We start from the raw sequence: 15,290 nt of genomic DNA, 5'->3' as shown, positions 1-15,290 counted from the left end.
CGTATAGTAATTCAAAATTGTTTATAAATCCAATGTTCTTAAAATAAAAGGGTTGGTTCTTGGCGACCACGGCAGTCTCTTAAACCGTGGGAGAGAGAATTTGTCGCCAAATATTGGCGTTCACGCCTGTGGACGAACGTCTCGCCCCTATCCGAATAAAAGCAAAATTTTGTAAGATATGATTCATCTGCGCCCATGCACCGACAGAGGAGAAAGACGATGAGGTGAAAGACGCTTTTTATGAAAAATTAAAACGCACATACGAGCGCTGCCCCGCCATGATATAACTTTAATGCCAGGGTGGGCAAAGATGGTGTTTCTGGCCCTACAGTCGGAAAGTTCAGCCTACACAATGTAACTTCATATTCAGCACGAGGTTCATCCATAAAAAGATACATCAAGCTACATGGCTGTCCCCCGATCGACATACTCGCAATCAGATCGACCACGTGCTAGACGGACGGCATGCCTCCAGTATTTTAGATGTGCGCGCAATCCGAGGACCTAACATCGACTGGACCACTATCTAGTCACAGCCAAAATACGCATCCGCCTCTGCGCGGCTGAAGCCAAGGAGCAAAAAGCACAAGGAAAGCTAGTCGTCGAAAGGCTGCAATCGCAACATACTGCCAATGATTTCGCAACTCGACCCTCACACCTGCTCCCTGAGAGCTCAACTCAGCCTGAATGAGTGCAGGACCAGAGGGAGCATATCTCCAAAGCACTTCGTACTGCCCCGAGGAAAAAATTGGGTTCCGGCGGCCACGGTTGCAACCGAAAGAAAAGACGCTGCCTACAGGGCTACGTTAAAAGCGAGCGCAACAAGAGGAGTGTGTGAAGCTATCGCGAGTTAAAAAGGTAAGCGAGACGCCTTTTCATCACGAATAATACCTAAAAATTTTACCAAAAATTTCGGCGACAGACGGAAGGTTTTAAGACCGGGGCAAACTCAAGTAAGAACGAAAACGGCGACCTTGTTACTGATGTCCAGAGAAGACTTAGATTATGGGGGGAACACTTCTCTGCTCTCCTAAATGGAGACAGCGATTTACCGCACAGGGATGACGAACCCGATCCCGCAATCGATGATGATGGAATAAATGTCCCCCCACCCGATTATGACGAAGTCAGAATAGAAATAACCAGATTGAAAAACAACAAGGCCGTGGGCGCTGATGGATTGCCTACGGAGCTATTTAAATATGGCGGCGAGGAGTTGATAAGTCGCATGTATCAATTTCTTCGCAAAATATGGGCGGACGAGTGCATGCCCGACGATTGGAATCTAAGTGTTCTTTGCCCAGTCCACAAGAAGGGAGATACTACAAACTGCACCAACTATCGTGGAATCAGCATTCTTAATATCGCATATAAGGTCCTGTCAAGTGTATTGTGCGAAAAATTGAAGCTCACCGTGAATCGGCTGATCGGACCTTATCACTGCGGCTTCAGACCTAATAAATCTACCATCGACCAGATTTTCACAATGCGCCAAACCTTGGAAAAAATCCGCGAAAAAATAATCGACACACATCACCTCTTCGTCGATATTAAAGCTGCCTTCGACAGCAGGAAAAGGAGCTGCCTATATGCCGCTATGTCTGAATTTGGTTTCCCCGGAAAACTTATACGGCTGTGCAAAATGACGTTGAGCAACAACATCAGCTCAGTCAGAATTGGGAAGGACCTCTCCGAGCCGTTCAAAGCTAAACGTGGTTTCAGACAGGGTTACCTCCTATCGTGCGATTTCTTTCATTTGATGCTGGAGAAAATTATACTAGCTGCAGAACTTAACCGCTCTGGAACAATATTATATAAAAGCGTGCAATTACTGGAGGATGCTGATGACATTGATATCATCGGTCTAAACACCCGCGCCGTTAGTTCTACTTACTCCAAACTGGAAAAAGAAGCGGTAAGGATGGGTTTTATGGTGAACGAGGACAAAACGAAGTACCTGCTGTCACCGGGCAAAGAGTCAGCTCATATGCGCCTTGGCAACCACGCTACTGTTGGCAGCCATAATTTCGAAATAGTAAAATACTTCGTTTATTTGGGAACCAGCATCAACACTAGCAACAACATCAGCTCTGAAATACAGCGAAGAGTCGCTCCTGCCAATAAATGCTACTTTGGACTAGGTAGGCAATTAAAATGTAAAGTCCTTTCTCGGCAAACGAAAATCATACTCTACAAGTCACTTATCGTTCCCGTCCTGCTATATGGTGCAGAAGCATGGACCATGACAACATCAGATGAAACGGCTCTAGGAGTGTTCGAGAGAAATGTTCTTCGAAAGATTTATGGACCTCTACGCGTTGGCGATGGCGAGTACCGAAGAAGATTTAGCGATGAGCTTTCCGATCTATATGCAGACATCAACATAGTCCAGCGAATTAAAACACAGCGGCTGCGCCGGCTAGGCCATGTTATGCGAATGAAAGATGACGCTCCGGCCAAGAAAGTGTTTCTATCGGAACCCGCCTATGGAAGCAGAGGTAGAGGGCGGCCCTCACTCCGCTGGATGGACCAGGTGGAAAACGATTTAAACTCCCTTGGTGTGACCAATTGGCGCCGGTTGCCAGAGAGAAGGATCAGCTGGCGCGCTTTGTTGGACGGCTATAACCGTTTAAACGGTTAAGCGCCAATTAAGTAAGTAAGTAAGGCTATTTACCTCTTAATAATTAAGATGAGCGAAGGGCAGCCTGAGTCTAGCAAATACTTTTAAACCACTTCACAGAAAATGAAGCCTAACCTATAACGGCATAAAACGTGCGTCGATGAATGCAAAAATTGGCTTGAACTACCGCGTTACCAGAAAAGGTATTTTAACAGCATTTTCTCCACAAAGTCCAATATCTCATTTACATTCTCATGATCTTCTTTTGGAAAGGATTAGAGCCCGCTGTACTGTCCTTTGTGAAAACATTTGTAAAGAGTTCCTGAGAATGTGTAAAAATCCGAAATAAAAGCAATTATAGACACATAGATATAGAATCATGGGTTAAATATCCTCTTCGAAGCAAAATAACTTAGTTATGTGAAACAACTGAAAACCAGAAATTTCTGCTTTGTTTCATTTGACGCACAGCGCAGTAGCGGTATGAAAAAAAAATTTAAACTATTATTTTTTTTTTTGATAAAGCAATTTATAAACGGAAGTATCAAACCAAAAAACAAAATTAAATGTTAATATATTCTTACCCTTAAAAAACGCCCACGTGTATTTTCTTTCAAATCCAAGTAGTATCGTCTATTGTCTTTAATCATCATTTCTGATTTAAGCTTTCCATCTTCAGGAAGGTTATCGGGATTTGGCGGCCCTGTGAATTATACCACTATTATTAAAGTGTAACACCATGTCTATAGTCTTATAAATAATATTGTGAATTGTACCGCTATTATTTAAGTGTTATCAGTGTCAGGAAAAAAAGTTCCACTACGCATACCCAAAAAAATAATTTTCGAGTCTGCGAAATTAAATTTTTTTGACTTTTTTTCGACTTTGATTTTTAAGGTTTATTTTATGACCTACTAAAAATTTTTCCTTTTCTTTTCAAAGAACTGTTATCGCCAACGTTTTTAGTGGCCATTTTTGGGTCGGACAGGGTATGCATGAAAAGTTTTTTAGTAGGTCATGAAAAAAATCTTAAAAATCAAAGCGTAAAAGAATCAAAAAATGAGATTTCGAAGGCTCGAAAACTATTTTCTTGGGTATGCGTAGTGCAACTTTTTTTTTCTGAGCCCAAATCCTATCGAAAATTCGATGGCGCGATATCTGTTAATAAATCGACCCAGTCTAATATATATAGTTTTTTAATTAATTTAATTTTCTTAACTTACACTTATCGCGGTTAATCGTAACTACTGTAATCGTAATCGCAGATTGATTAGCTCAGGGAGAAAAAATTTGTAATAGCTGAAATACAAAAAGCTTTGGCTTAACCGAAAGAGTAGTCGATTTTCGGTGTTTCTTTTCAAGTCACGCAAGCTCTTCTTCTTTCGCGATAACTGACGCGAGAACCTGCCTCTACAAACTCTTCAAAAAGCTCATCACTATACTATTCCAGACAGCTTTCACATACTTTCCATTTTTCCATAATTATTGATAAAGACTTAAATAATTTATAAATATTTGCTTGAACGTAAAAGTAAGTATAACATTTTTTTTTGTGTGTATTTATTTATGGTCTTTAAAGCCTAGTTTAAACAAGTAAGGAAGGCTAAGTTCAGGTGTAACCGAACATTACATACTCAGTTGAAAGCTATGGAGACAATATAAGGGAAAATCACCATGTAGGAAAATGAACCTAGGGTAAACCTGGAATGTGTTTGTATGAAATGTGTATCAAATGGAAGGTATTAAAGAGTATTTAAAGAGGGAGTGGGCCATAGTTCTATAGGTGGACGCCATTTAGAGATATCGCCATAAAGGTAGACCACGGCTGACTCTAGAATTTTTTTGTACGATATGAGTATCAAATGAAAGGTGTTATTGAGTATTTTAAAAGGCAATGGGCCTTAGTTCTGTAGATGGACCAGGGGTGATTCTAGAATGTGTTTGTACGATATGGGTATCAAATTAAAGGAATAAAGGGTTTTAAAAGGGAGTGGTGTTAGTTGTATATGTGAAGGAGTTTTCGAGATATCGACCAAAATGTGGACCAGGGTGACCCGACACATCATCTGTCGGGTACCGCTAATTTATTAATATATATAATACCACGAATAGTATCCCTGCCAAGATTCCAATGGCTTTTGATTTCGCCTGCAGAAATTTTTCATTTTCTTCTTTCTTGTCACAACCATTTTACAAAAATTTTTTTTCTAAAGTTATATTTTACGTCAATAAAGCAATCCAATTACCATGTTTCATCCCTTTTTTCGTATTTGGTATAGAATTATGGCATTTTTTTTTCTTTTTTCGTAATTTTAGATATCGAAAAAGTGGGCGTGGTCACAGTCGAATTTCGGCCATTTTTTATACCAATACAAAGTGAGTTCAGATAAGTACGGGAACTGAGTTTAGTAAAGATATATCGATTTTTGCTCAAGTTATCTTGTTAACGGTCGAGCGGAAGGACAGACGGTCGACTGTGTATAAAAACTGGGCGTGGCTTTAACCGATTTCGCCCTTTTGCACAGAAAACAGTTATCGTCCTAGAATCTAAGCCCCTACCAAATTTCACAAGGATTGGTAAATTTTCGTTCGACTTATGGCATTAAAAGCATCCTAGACAAATTAAATGAAAAAGGACGGAGCCACGCCCATTTTGAAATTTTCTTTTATTTTTGTATTTTGTTGCACCATATCATTACTGGAGTTGAATGTTGACATAATTTACTTATATAAAGAAATTAAATTTTTTGTTAAAATTTGTCTTAAAAAAAATTTTTTTTAGAAGTGGGCGTGGTCGTTCCTACCAAATTTCATTGTGATATCTTCAACGACTGCCTAATTAGAGCTTGCAAAATTTTTAAAATACCTTCTTTTAAAAGTGGGCGGTGCCACGCCCCTTGTCCAAAATTTTACTAATTTTCTATTCTGCGTCATAAGTTCAACTCACCTACCAAGTTTCATCGCTTTATCCGTCTTTGGTAATGAATTATCGCACTTTTTCGGTTTTTGAAACTTTCGATATCGAAAAAGTGGGCGAGGTTATAGTCCGATATTGTTCATTTTAAATTGCAATCTGAGATGAGTGCCCAGGAACCTACATACCAAATGATTTTACAATTTAAAACTACTATTTTCAATAGACAACCCACAATTTATATTTCAAACTCTAATTTGTATGTAGGTACATATGTATACATATTTGACGTTTGTTGATCACCGGCGAATTCATGCTTGATGGGTTATTGCAGTTTCATTTTAGTATACACGCATAGATTTCGCTAATATTTCTTGCTTCTTTACTTCTTTTGTTTACACATTTTTTGTCTGCTTTTATGAGTATTTCTTCCAGAAGCATTCTCTTTTGCCAGTTTTTTTCTCTTGCTATTACTTTGGCATTACCAAATTAAATTTGTGCCCAAAAATAATGACATGGTGAGCAAGAGCACTTTTTTCTGTGCGTTTGTTTTCAACATCCTTGCTATGTTGTCCCAGTCGTTTGTATAGTTGTTGTGATGTGGTGCCTATATAGCTTTTCTTACGTTGGCAGTCAATGCAGTCAATTTTGTATACAATGTTCTTTTGTTTTTTTGTTGGGATGTTATCTTTTATTGTTTTGTATAGCTTCTCTACGTTGTTTCTGTTCTTGAAGGCAAACCGTATGTTGTTTGTGTACGCTTTGAGTTTTTTAGTTATCTTCTGGGTTATATTTTGGTAATACGATATTGAAAAGGTTTTTATGTCTGTTGTTGTTGGTTGTTGGTATTGATTTGGGTATTTGACGTATTAGTGTTGTTGTTTGGTGCTTGATACCTGTTGAGTAGCCTATATATCAATTTCTTTGGGTAATCATTACCTTTTAGAATATCTACAATTATAATTTTGTTTTTGCAGTGATATTTTGGATCGCTGATGTTATATACTCTGTTTATTAACCCTTTGGCGGTGCTAATTTTTTGTGACAGTGGGTAGATAGACATATAATTTAAAATGCGACCCGAAGATACTGGTTTCCGATACCAGTCAGTATTAAAACTTCCGTCTTCAGTATTCCTATAAATGGTCATATCCAGCCTTCCTTACTTGTTCTTATATACATTTTATTTACGATTTATTAGATTGGCAATCTGGGGATATATTTTGTAAACCCGTAACAACATATAGGTTATAAAATTTATAACGAACTACCAAATGAGATAGAAGGCTGTGAAAATATTAAAAATAAAAAAAAAATATTTTTATACCCTAGATCATTAAATTTGTAACGAATTTTTTATTTTTATATTCAGTTGCGCAGAGCTCACAGAGTATATTAACTTTGACTGGATAACGGTTGGTTGTACATGTATAAAGGAATCGAGATAGATATAGGCTTCCATATATCAAAATGATCAGTTTCTAAAAAAAATTTTATTGAGCCATGTCCGTCCGTCCGTTAACACGATAACTTGAGTAAATTTTGAGGCATCGTGATGAAATTCGGTATGTAGGTTCCTGAGCACTCTTCTCAGATCGCTATTTAAAATGAACGATATCGGACTATAACCGCGCCCACTTTTTCGATATCGAAAATTTCGGAAAACAGAAAAAGTGCGATAATTCGTCACCAAAGGCGGATAAAGCGATAAAACTTGTTAGGTGAGTTGAGCTTATGACGCAGAATAGAAAATTAGTAAAATTTTGGACAATGGGCGTGCACCGCCCACTTTTAAAAGAAGGTAATTTGAAAATTTTGCAAGCTGTAATTTGGCAGTCGTTGAAGATATCATGATGAAATTTGGCAGGAACGTTACACCTATTACTATATGTATGCTTAATAAAAATTAGCTAAATCGGAGAACGACCACGCCCACTTTAAAAAAAATTTTTTTAAAGTAAAATTTTAACAAAAAGTTTAATATCTTTACAGCATATAAGTAACTTATGTCAACATTCAACTCCAGTAATGATAAGGTACAACAAAATACAAAAATTAAAGAAAATTTCAAAATGGGCGTGGCTCCGCCCTTTTTCATTACATTTTTCTAGGATACTTTTAATGCCATAAGTCGAACAAAAATTTACCAATGCTTGTTAAATTTGGTAGGGGCTTAGATTCTAGGACCATAACTTATTTCTGTGAAAAAGGGCGACAGCAGTTGAAACCACGCCCTGTTTTTATACATAGTCGGCCGTCTGTCCTTCCGTTCGGCCGTTAACACGATAAGTTGAGCAAAAATCGATATATCTTTACTAAACTCAGTTCACGTACTTATCTGAACTCACTTTGTATTGGTATAAAAAATGGCCGAAATGCGACTATGACCACGCCCACTTTTTCGATATCGAAAATTACAAAAAATGAAACAAATGACATAATTCTATACCAAATACGAAAAAAGGGATGAAACATTGTAATTGGATTGGTTTATTGACGCAAAATATAACTATAGAAAAAAACGTTGTAAAATGGGTGACACCTACCATATTCAGTAGAACAAAATGAAAAAGTTCTGCAGGGCGAAATAAAAAACCCTTGAAATCTTGGCAGGAATACTGTTCCTGGTATTGCATATATAAATAAATTAGCGGTACCCGACTGTTCTGTGTCATCCTGGTCCACATTTTGGTCGATATCTCGAGAACTCCTTCACATATACAACTACCCCCACTCCCTTTTAAAACTCTCATTAATACCTTTAATTTGATACCCATGTCGTACAAATACATTCTAGAGTCACCCGTGGTCCACCTTTATGGCGATATCTCGAAAAGGCGTCCACCTATAGAACTAAGCCCTACGCCCTTCTAAAATACCCATTAACACTTTTCATTTGATACCCATATCGTACAAACATATTTTGGAATCACCCCTGGTCCACCTTTATGGCGATATCTCGAGAAGGCGTTGACCTATAGAACTAAGCCCCACGCCCTTTTAAAATACTCATTAACACCTTTCATTTGTTACCCATATCGTACAAACACATTCTAGAGTCACCCCTGGGCCACCTTTATGGCTATATCCCTAAATGGCGTCCACCTATAGAAATATGGCCCACTCCCTCATAAAATACTCTTTAATACCTTTCATATGATACACATGTCATACAAACATATTCCAGGGTTACCCTCGGTTCATTTTCCTATATGGTTATTTTCCCTTATTTTGTCTCCAAAGCTCTCAGCTGAGTATGTAATATTCGGTTACATCCGAACTTAGCCTCGTTTACTTGTTTTCAAGACAACATTGTTTGGGTAACACGGATCAACACAAAATTTGACTTTGACTTCAAAACACTAAATTTCATTTCTTTAGGTTATTTGACGAAAAAGAAATATATGGCATAAATTTGCTTTCCTATTTAGGAAACCGCTTGAACTAAATTTTTCAAAACCTGAGGTTTTCATTTTTACTTGAAAATGAAACAACTCAAATAAATATTTTTGTTAAGTTTTAATATCGAAATAACTTACCAAACAGTGGAAAATTATTTAAAAATGTACACTTTTACTTTTTCTTTCATGTTCATGGGTACTATCCCTCAATAAACCCCAAATATAGTCTCCCATCATGTTTTCTTTATATTGGCCTTGATAACGTTTTTCGAAGAAGAACCTAAAAGCTCTGCTTGAATTTTTGGTAAATTTAAATCTCTAATAAAATCACTAAAAATTCGGTGGTGATGAAATGTTATTTTGGTTGTTCTGGTGTCGGTAAAAACTCCTTATCGGCATTGCTTTTATAAGAACTAAGAGATTATCCACCGCGCTGCGATAATTTTTTCGGTGGCTCTGGTATTGGCCGTGTCAGATCGTGTGCGACTGGAGCAAAAGAATACTCAAGATCAGGATATTCGATCGGTTTTTCATTTTTACCTCTACGTCTTTTACTCGGATTCACAACGCAGAAGTAGCAGTCTTTAATTAACGTGGTATTTTGGTTCTCGCCAGCTTCTTGGTATTGCAAATTTCATAGATCTTTTCTCACCTCGATACCAACCTAAAATATAGAAAGAGAAATCAATGTGTCTACTTTATTTAATTTACTATTCAAATAAAATTTGCTTACCTTCCAAACATCCTTTACAATAAATACAAGCAATATGTGGAGCCCATGTCTTGTATTGATTCCAAACAGTACAGCCAAAATATGCTTCGTAAGCTTCACAGAGGATGAGAGATGTATTTAGTTCATATCCTATATCTGGAACTTTATTAAATTGCCAATATATATAACAAAAAGCATCAGCTTCATATTTACACTTTCGCGACGACATTTTAGGTTATTCTAAATTTGTACAAAACACCTGACACTCTAGCGCCATGAGTATTGTTACTTTAACTATTACGAAAGCAAATTTTATACCGAAAAAGGGTATTTTCTTTTCGTTTTCGTTTATAATAAAACAGAAAATCATGAAGTAGACTTTAGGACAAAGAACAAAATTCTTTTTGTAGAGTCGTGTTATTTATGACAGTGATGCTTAGGTTTTTCGAAAATACCGTAAACTTGGTTTCATTTACATTTACTTTCAACTTTCTTAGCAATAGTCATTTGTATAGGGATTTCAATTCCTCTTGAATATTTGACATAGCACAATCCGCATTTCTTTCACTGATGGTAATCAATGCATCATACGCAAATATACGAATTTTGCAATATTTTAAACATGATATAATATAGTTAATGCAAATTGTAAACAATATTGGCGCCATTACTGAGCCTTGCGGTAGGCCAATGTTTACATCAACAACCGATTAAATTGAATTTCCAACTATCGTTATTTGCTTCCTGTTGTTCAAGTACCTTCGGAACCATTCCCACTCTTTCCCCCTTATACCAATTTTAAACATTACATCCAACAGAATATCTCTATCAATTGTTTCTAAATCCCGTTTTAAGTCTAAAAAACTAATACCACAACTTTTTTGCCACTTAGGTATATCTTATTTCCCTTCCGCAATTTCCATGTTTAGTGCTGTTTCAGGTATGGCACTTGCTTATTTTTGACTATAGTTTCCATTATTTATTCATCTGCAGGTAACGTATTGATTGGACGTAGCTGCTCCGGCTTCTATCTATTTTTAACTTTGTCGAGGGGTGCTATTGTAGATATTTTCAGAAATTAGGAACAATGCTATTATTTAATGTATCCTTTATGACTTCTTTGTAAGAGTCAGCAGTATATATCATGGTATATTTAAATACACTTTCGACAAAAGCTTTTTCCTGCCATGGTTAGGTTAGGTTAGGTTGAACTGGCCGGTCAATGAGGACCTCATATAGACTGAATAAGTCCGTAGTGTTACCAGAAGTTTATTTTAACGACCGAACTGAAAAACTCTATCAAAAACCAGGACCTATGTTATAAAATAACTCCGTCCTCTTGGCAAATACTAGAAGCTTCCTAGGATTCAAGCCACTTGCTGCTTCTAGATCTGACAGCTGTATCACTTCTAATAGCTGGAGTCTTAGCCTGGTAAGCGCAGGGCAAGAGCACAGAACGTGCTCGATTGTTTCCCCCTACAGCCCGCATTGACCATGCCTAATTTAAAGACTTGTGACGCCAGAAGGCAGTGTCCAGTCAGAATACCCGTCATAAGTCTACAGTCCTCTCTTTTTAATGATAGAAGCAACATTGTTAGTCTAAGGATGTAAGACCTGCACATAATCGTCGACACTCTAAAGCCCCTGTAGTGTAAACAGCCAACAATTTAATGCCAAATATTTAAATCAGTCTAATATGCTACCCTGATACAAAAATAGTCTAAATGTTCATCAACACATAAATATGCATTTGATAATTATTGCTAACATAGCCAGTCACACGGTTTAACAAAGGAGTGTGTACAACACACAACCAAACAAATTTCAATTCCAGCAAATTTGCAAACATTGCATTTCCCACAGAAGTCACAGCTCAACAAAGATGTGTAGGTACATATTTTGTATCGAGTTGTATGTAGGTATGTAAGTATGTATGCTTAAGGTAGATATGCATGTAAGTATGTACGCTTAAATGTAAATATGTATGTAAGAATATGTTTAGAATAATTTAATATAAATAAGCTGAAATATTTGAATAAAGGGACATTCAGAATTCGCTCACTGATGTCAAAACTCATTTACCTGCATTTAATCTTTTATATGGCGATCCTGGCTATGATTCTACTGGCTGAATATTCAGCCTAATTTCATAGCTGGCAAGGATTTTACTGGCTGATTACAGCCTAAGCCTTGTAAAAGAAGCAAATGATGTTTTCGATGAATTAAATTTGGAGAACTCAAAAATAACGCCATCTAGCAAATTTTATGATAATTTACGGGCTTTATAATCGAAATGATGCAGGAGCAGTGGATATGACCAGTAAAACTATTGATATTACCTTGGAAGGAACAAAAGAACAACACTCGGAATAAGAGAGGCAGCATAATAAGTACAAATATAATAAATATAATTACCTTAATTTTGAAATAGTTTGAACATTTTAGACATAATTTCTAAGCAGGAAACGGCTGCCTATGGACAAGCAAAAATTCAAATTTCTGTTGTAAAAACCTTTTTTTTTGCTAAATTTTGAGATATGTTCCAAGAAGAGAACATACAAAGTCAAAGCCAATTTGATCAAATTTTTAAAAGATTAGTTAAAGTAAATCTGAAGTTCCAAAAAGGTGAAAACAAAACACCTGAAATATTCAAACAAGGCCCTAAGCCAATAACAATCGAGGAATATAGACAGAGAAATAAGATTCAAAAAATTAAGGAAGTTCCAAAACCGATAAAATTGAAAAGAAAAAGAGGAGGAAAGCAATTTGCCATTCGAAAAACAATAGCCAAGATTTATGAAAAACTTAATTTAAGCACAAATCAGGCAGAAAAATTAAACTAAAACAAGAAATCAAGGAATTAAGGAAAAATAATTATCAAAATAAAAACCAAACCCAGCAATGTAAACATTAGGGTGTTGAAAAAAAAGGACGTGTGGAACTCGGGGACTGCCGCGGTAAAGCTATTGCCCATTATCAACTTATGCAATTATAATATTTATGTAACATTTTGTCTTCTTTGATATTAATTCAAGTTTTGTTTTAAACTTTAAATTTAACTTTATTTTTAACTTTAACTTTAACTTTAAATTTAACTTTAACTTTAACTTTAACTTTAACTTTAACTTTAACTTTAACTTTAACTTTAACTTTAACTTTAACTTTAACTTTAACTTTAACTTTAACTTTAACTTTAACTTTAACTTTAACTTTAACTTTAACTTTAACTTTAACTTGAGCTTGAACTTGAATTTTAACTTTATCTTTAACTCTAACTTTAACTGTAAATTTAACTGTAACTTTAATTGTAACTTTAACTGTAACTTTAACTGTAACTTTAACTGTAACTTTAACTTTAATTTTAGCTTTAACTTTAACTTTAAGTTTAACTTTAACTTTAACTTTAGCTTTAACTTTAACTATAACTTTAACTTTAAGTTTAACTTTAACTTTAACTTAACTTAACTTTAACTTTAACTTTAACTTTAACTTTAAATTTAACTTTAACCTTAACTTTAACTTTAACTTTAACTTTAACTTTAACTTTAACTTTAACTTTAACATTAACTTTAACTTCAACTTAAACTTTAACTTTAACTTTAACTTTAACTTTAACCTTAACTTTAACTTTAACTTTAACCCTAACTTTAACTTTAACTTAAATTTTAGCTTTAACTTTAACTTTAACCTTACCTTTAACTTTAAATTTAACTTTAACTTTAACATTAACTTCAACTTAAATTTTAACTTTAACTTTAACTTTAACCTTAACTTTAACTTTAACTTTAACTTTAACTTTAATTTTAACTTTAACTTTAACTTCGACTTTAACTTTAACTTTAACTTTAAGTTTAACTTTAACTTTAACTTAACCTTTAACTTTAACTTTAACTTTAACTTTAACTTTAACTTTAACTTTAACTTTAACATTAACTTTAACTTCAACTTCAACTTAAACTTTAACTTTAACTTTAACTTTAACTTTAACTTCAACTTTATCTTTAACCTTAACTTTAACTTTAACTTTAACTTTAACTTTAAATTTAACTTTAACTTTAACTTTAACTTTAACTTTAACTTCAACTTTAACTTTAACATTAATTTTAACTTCAACTTAAACTTTAACTTTAACTTTAACTTTAACTTTAACCTTAAATTTAACTTTAACTTAAACTTTAACTTTAACTTTAACTTTAACTTTAACTTTAACTTTGACTTTAACTATAACTTTAACTTTAACTTTAAGTTTAACTTTAACTTTAACTTTAACTTAACCTTTATCTTTAACTTAAACTTTAATTTTAACTTTAATTTTAACTTTAACTTTAACTTTAACTATAACTTTAATTTTAACTGTAACTTTAACTGTAACTCTAATTATAACTCTAATTATAACTTTAACTGTAACTTTAACTGTAACTTTAACTGTAACTTTAACTTTAACTTTAACTTTAACTTTAACTTTAACTTTAACTTTAACCTTAACTTTAACTTTAACTTTAACTTTAACCTTAATTTTAACTTTAACTTTAACTTTAACTATAACTTTAACTTTAAGTTTAACTTTAACTTTAACTTTAACTTAACTTTAATTTTAACTTTAAATTTAACTTTAACTTTAAATTTAACTTTAACTTTAACTTTAACTTTAACTTTAACTTTAACTTTAACTTTAACTTTAACTTTAACTTTAACTTTAACTTTAACTTTAACTTTAACTTTAACTTTAACTATAACTTTAACTGTAACTTTAAATTTAAATTTAACTTTAACTGTAAATTTAACTGTAACTTTAACTGTAGCTTTAACTGTAGCTTTAACTGTAACTTTAACTTTAACTGTAACTTTAACTTTAACTTTAACTTTAACTATAACTTTAACTTTAACTGTAACTTTAACTGTAACTTTAATTGTAACTTTATTTGTAACTTTAACTGTAACTTTAACTGTAACTTTAACTTTAACTTTAACTTTAACTTTAACTTTGACGTTAACTATAACTTTAACTTTAACTTTAAGTTTAACTTTAACTTTAACTTTAACTTTAACTTTAACTTTAACTTTAACTGTAACTTTAACTTTAACTTTGACTTTGACTTTAACTTTTTTTTTTTTGTTTTTTTTTTGCGGGGAGGCTGAAAAATGCCTAGTGCACCATAATTGCTGCCGTCGCAGCAACCGTGTGTCCGTAGACTAAAAAACAGCCCCGTTCTGGAACCATCGCCCACCCCGGCACCACTTTCGCATTACTTCAGGTTTGCGTTCCATATTTCTCATTTTTTAAGAGCCTACTGTTGTCCCTGCGTCCAGGTTCCCGCTATTTGCTCAGAGTGTCCATTTAATCGCCATTGCTTCGCATTCGCATTTCTCTGCGATCCCTCTCAGCATCCATCAGGCGTGTCATTACTATAAATGCCATTTTGCTCACTGCAGTCCAGCACTCTTTCCTGTTGCACATATGTGATACTAAATTTCTCGTGGTAGGTTCCTCCCCAAAACCTCCATTCAAGGTGAGTCTTTCTTCGTGGAAACGGGGGCTGTGGAACATGACGTGTTCTGCGTTTTCTAACTCCGTGGTACACATTGGGCAATGAGGATCTTCCTCTATCCAATGCTTCCATAAATACTCTTTGAAACCGCCAT

At 34.5% G+C, this 15,290-nt stretch overlaps 1 protein-coding gene across 1 annotated transcript in view; it reads right to left on the bottom strand.

The window, feature by feature from the left end:
• Positions 1-15,290, bottom strand: part of Pur-alpha (Purine-rich binding protein-alpha) — a 1,789,254-nt gene that overhangs the window by 466,283 nt on the left and 1,307,681 nt on the right. Inside the window, exon 5 of the mRNA XM_067758290.1 lies at positions 3,205-3,323. Coding sequence (XP_067614391.1) covers positions 3,205-3,323 — 119 coding nt within the window. The remainder of the gene's footprint in view (positions 1-3,204; positions 3,324-15,290) is intronic.

This window comes from Eurosta solidaginis, chromosome X (assembly GCF_040869045.1).
Source record: "Eurosta solidaginis isolate ZX-2024a chromosome X, ASM4086904v1, whole genome shotgun sequence".
Taxonomy (NCBI): domain Eukaryota; kingdom Metazoa; phylum Arthropoda; class Insecta; order Diptera; family Tephritidae; genus Eurosta; species Eurosta solidaginis.
This window is presented reverse-complemented; position numbering and strand designations above follow the sequence as displayed.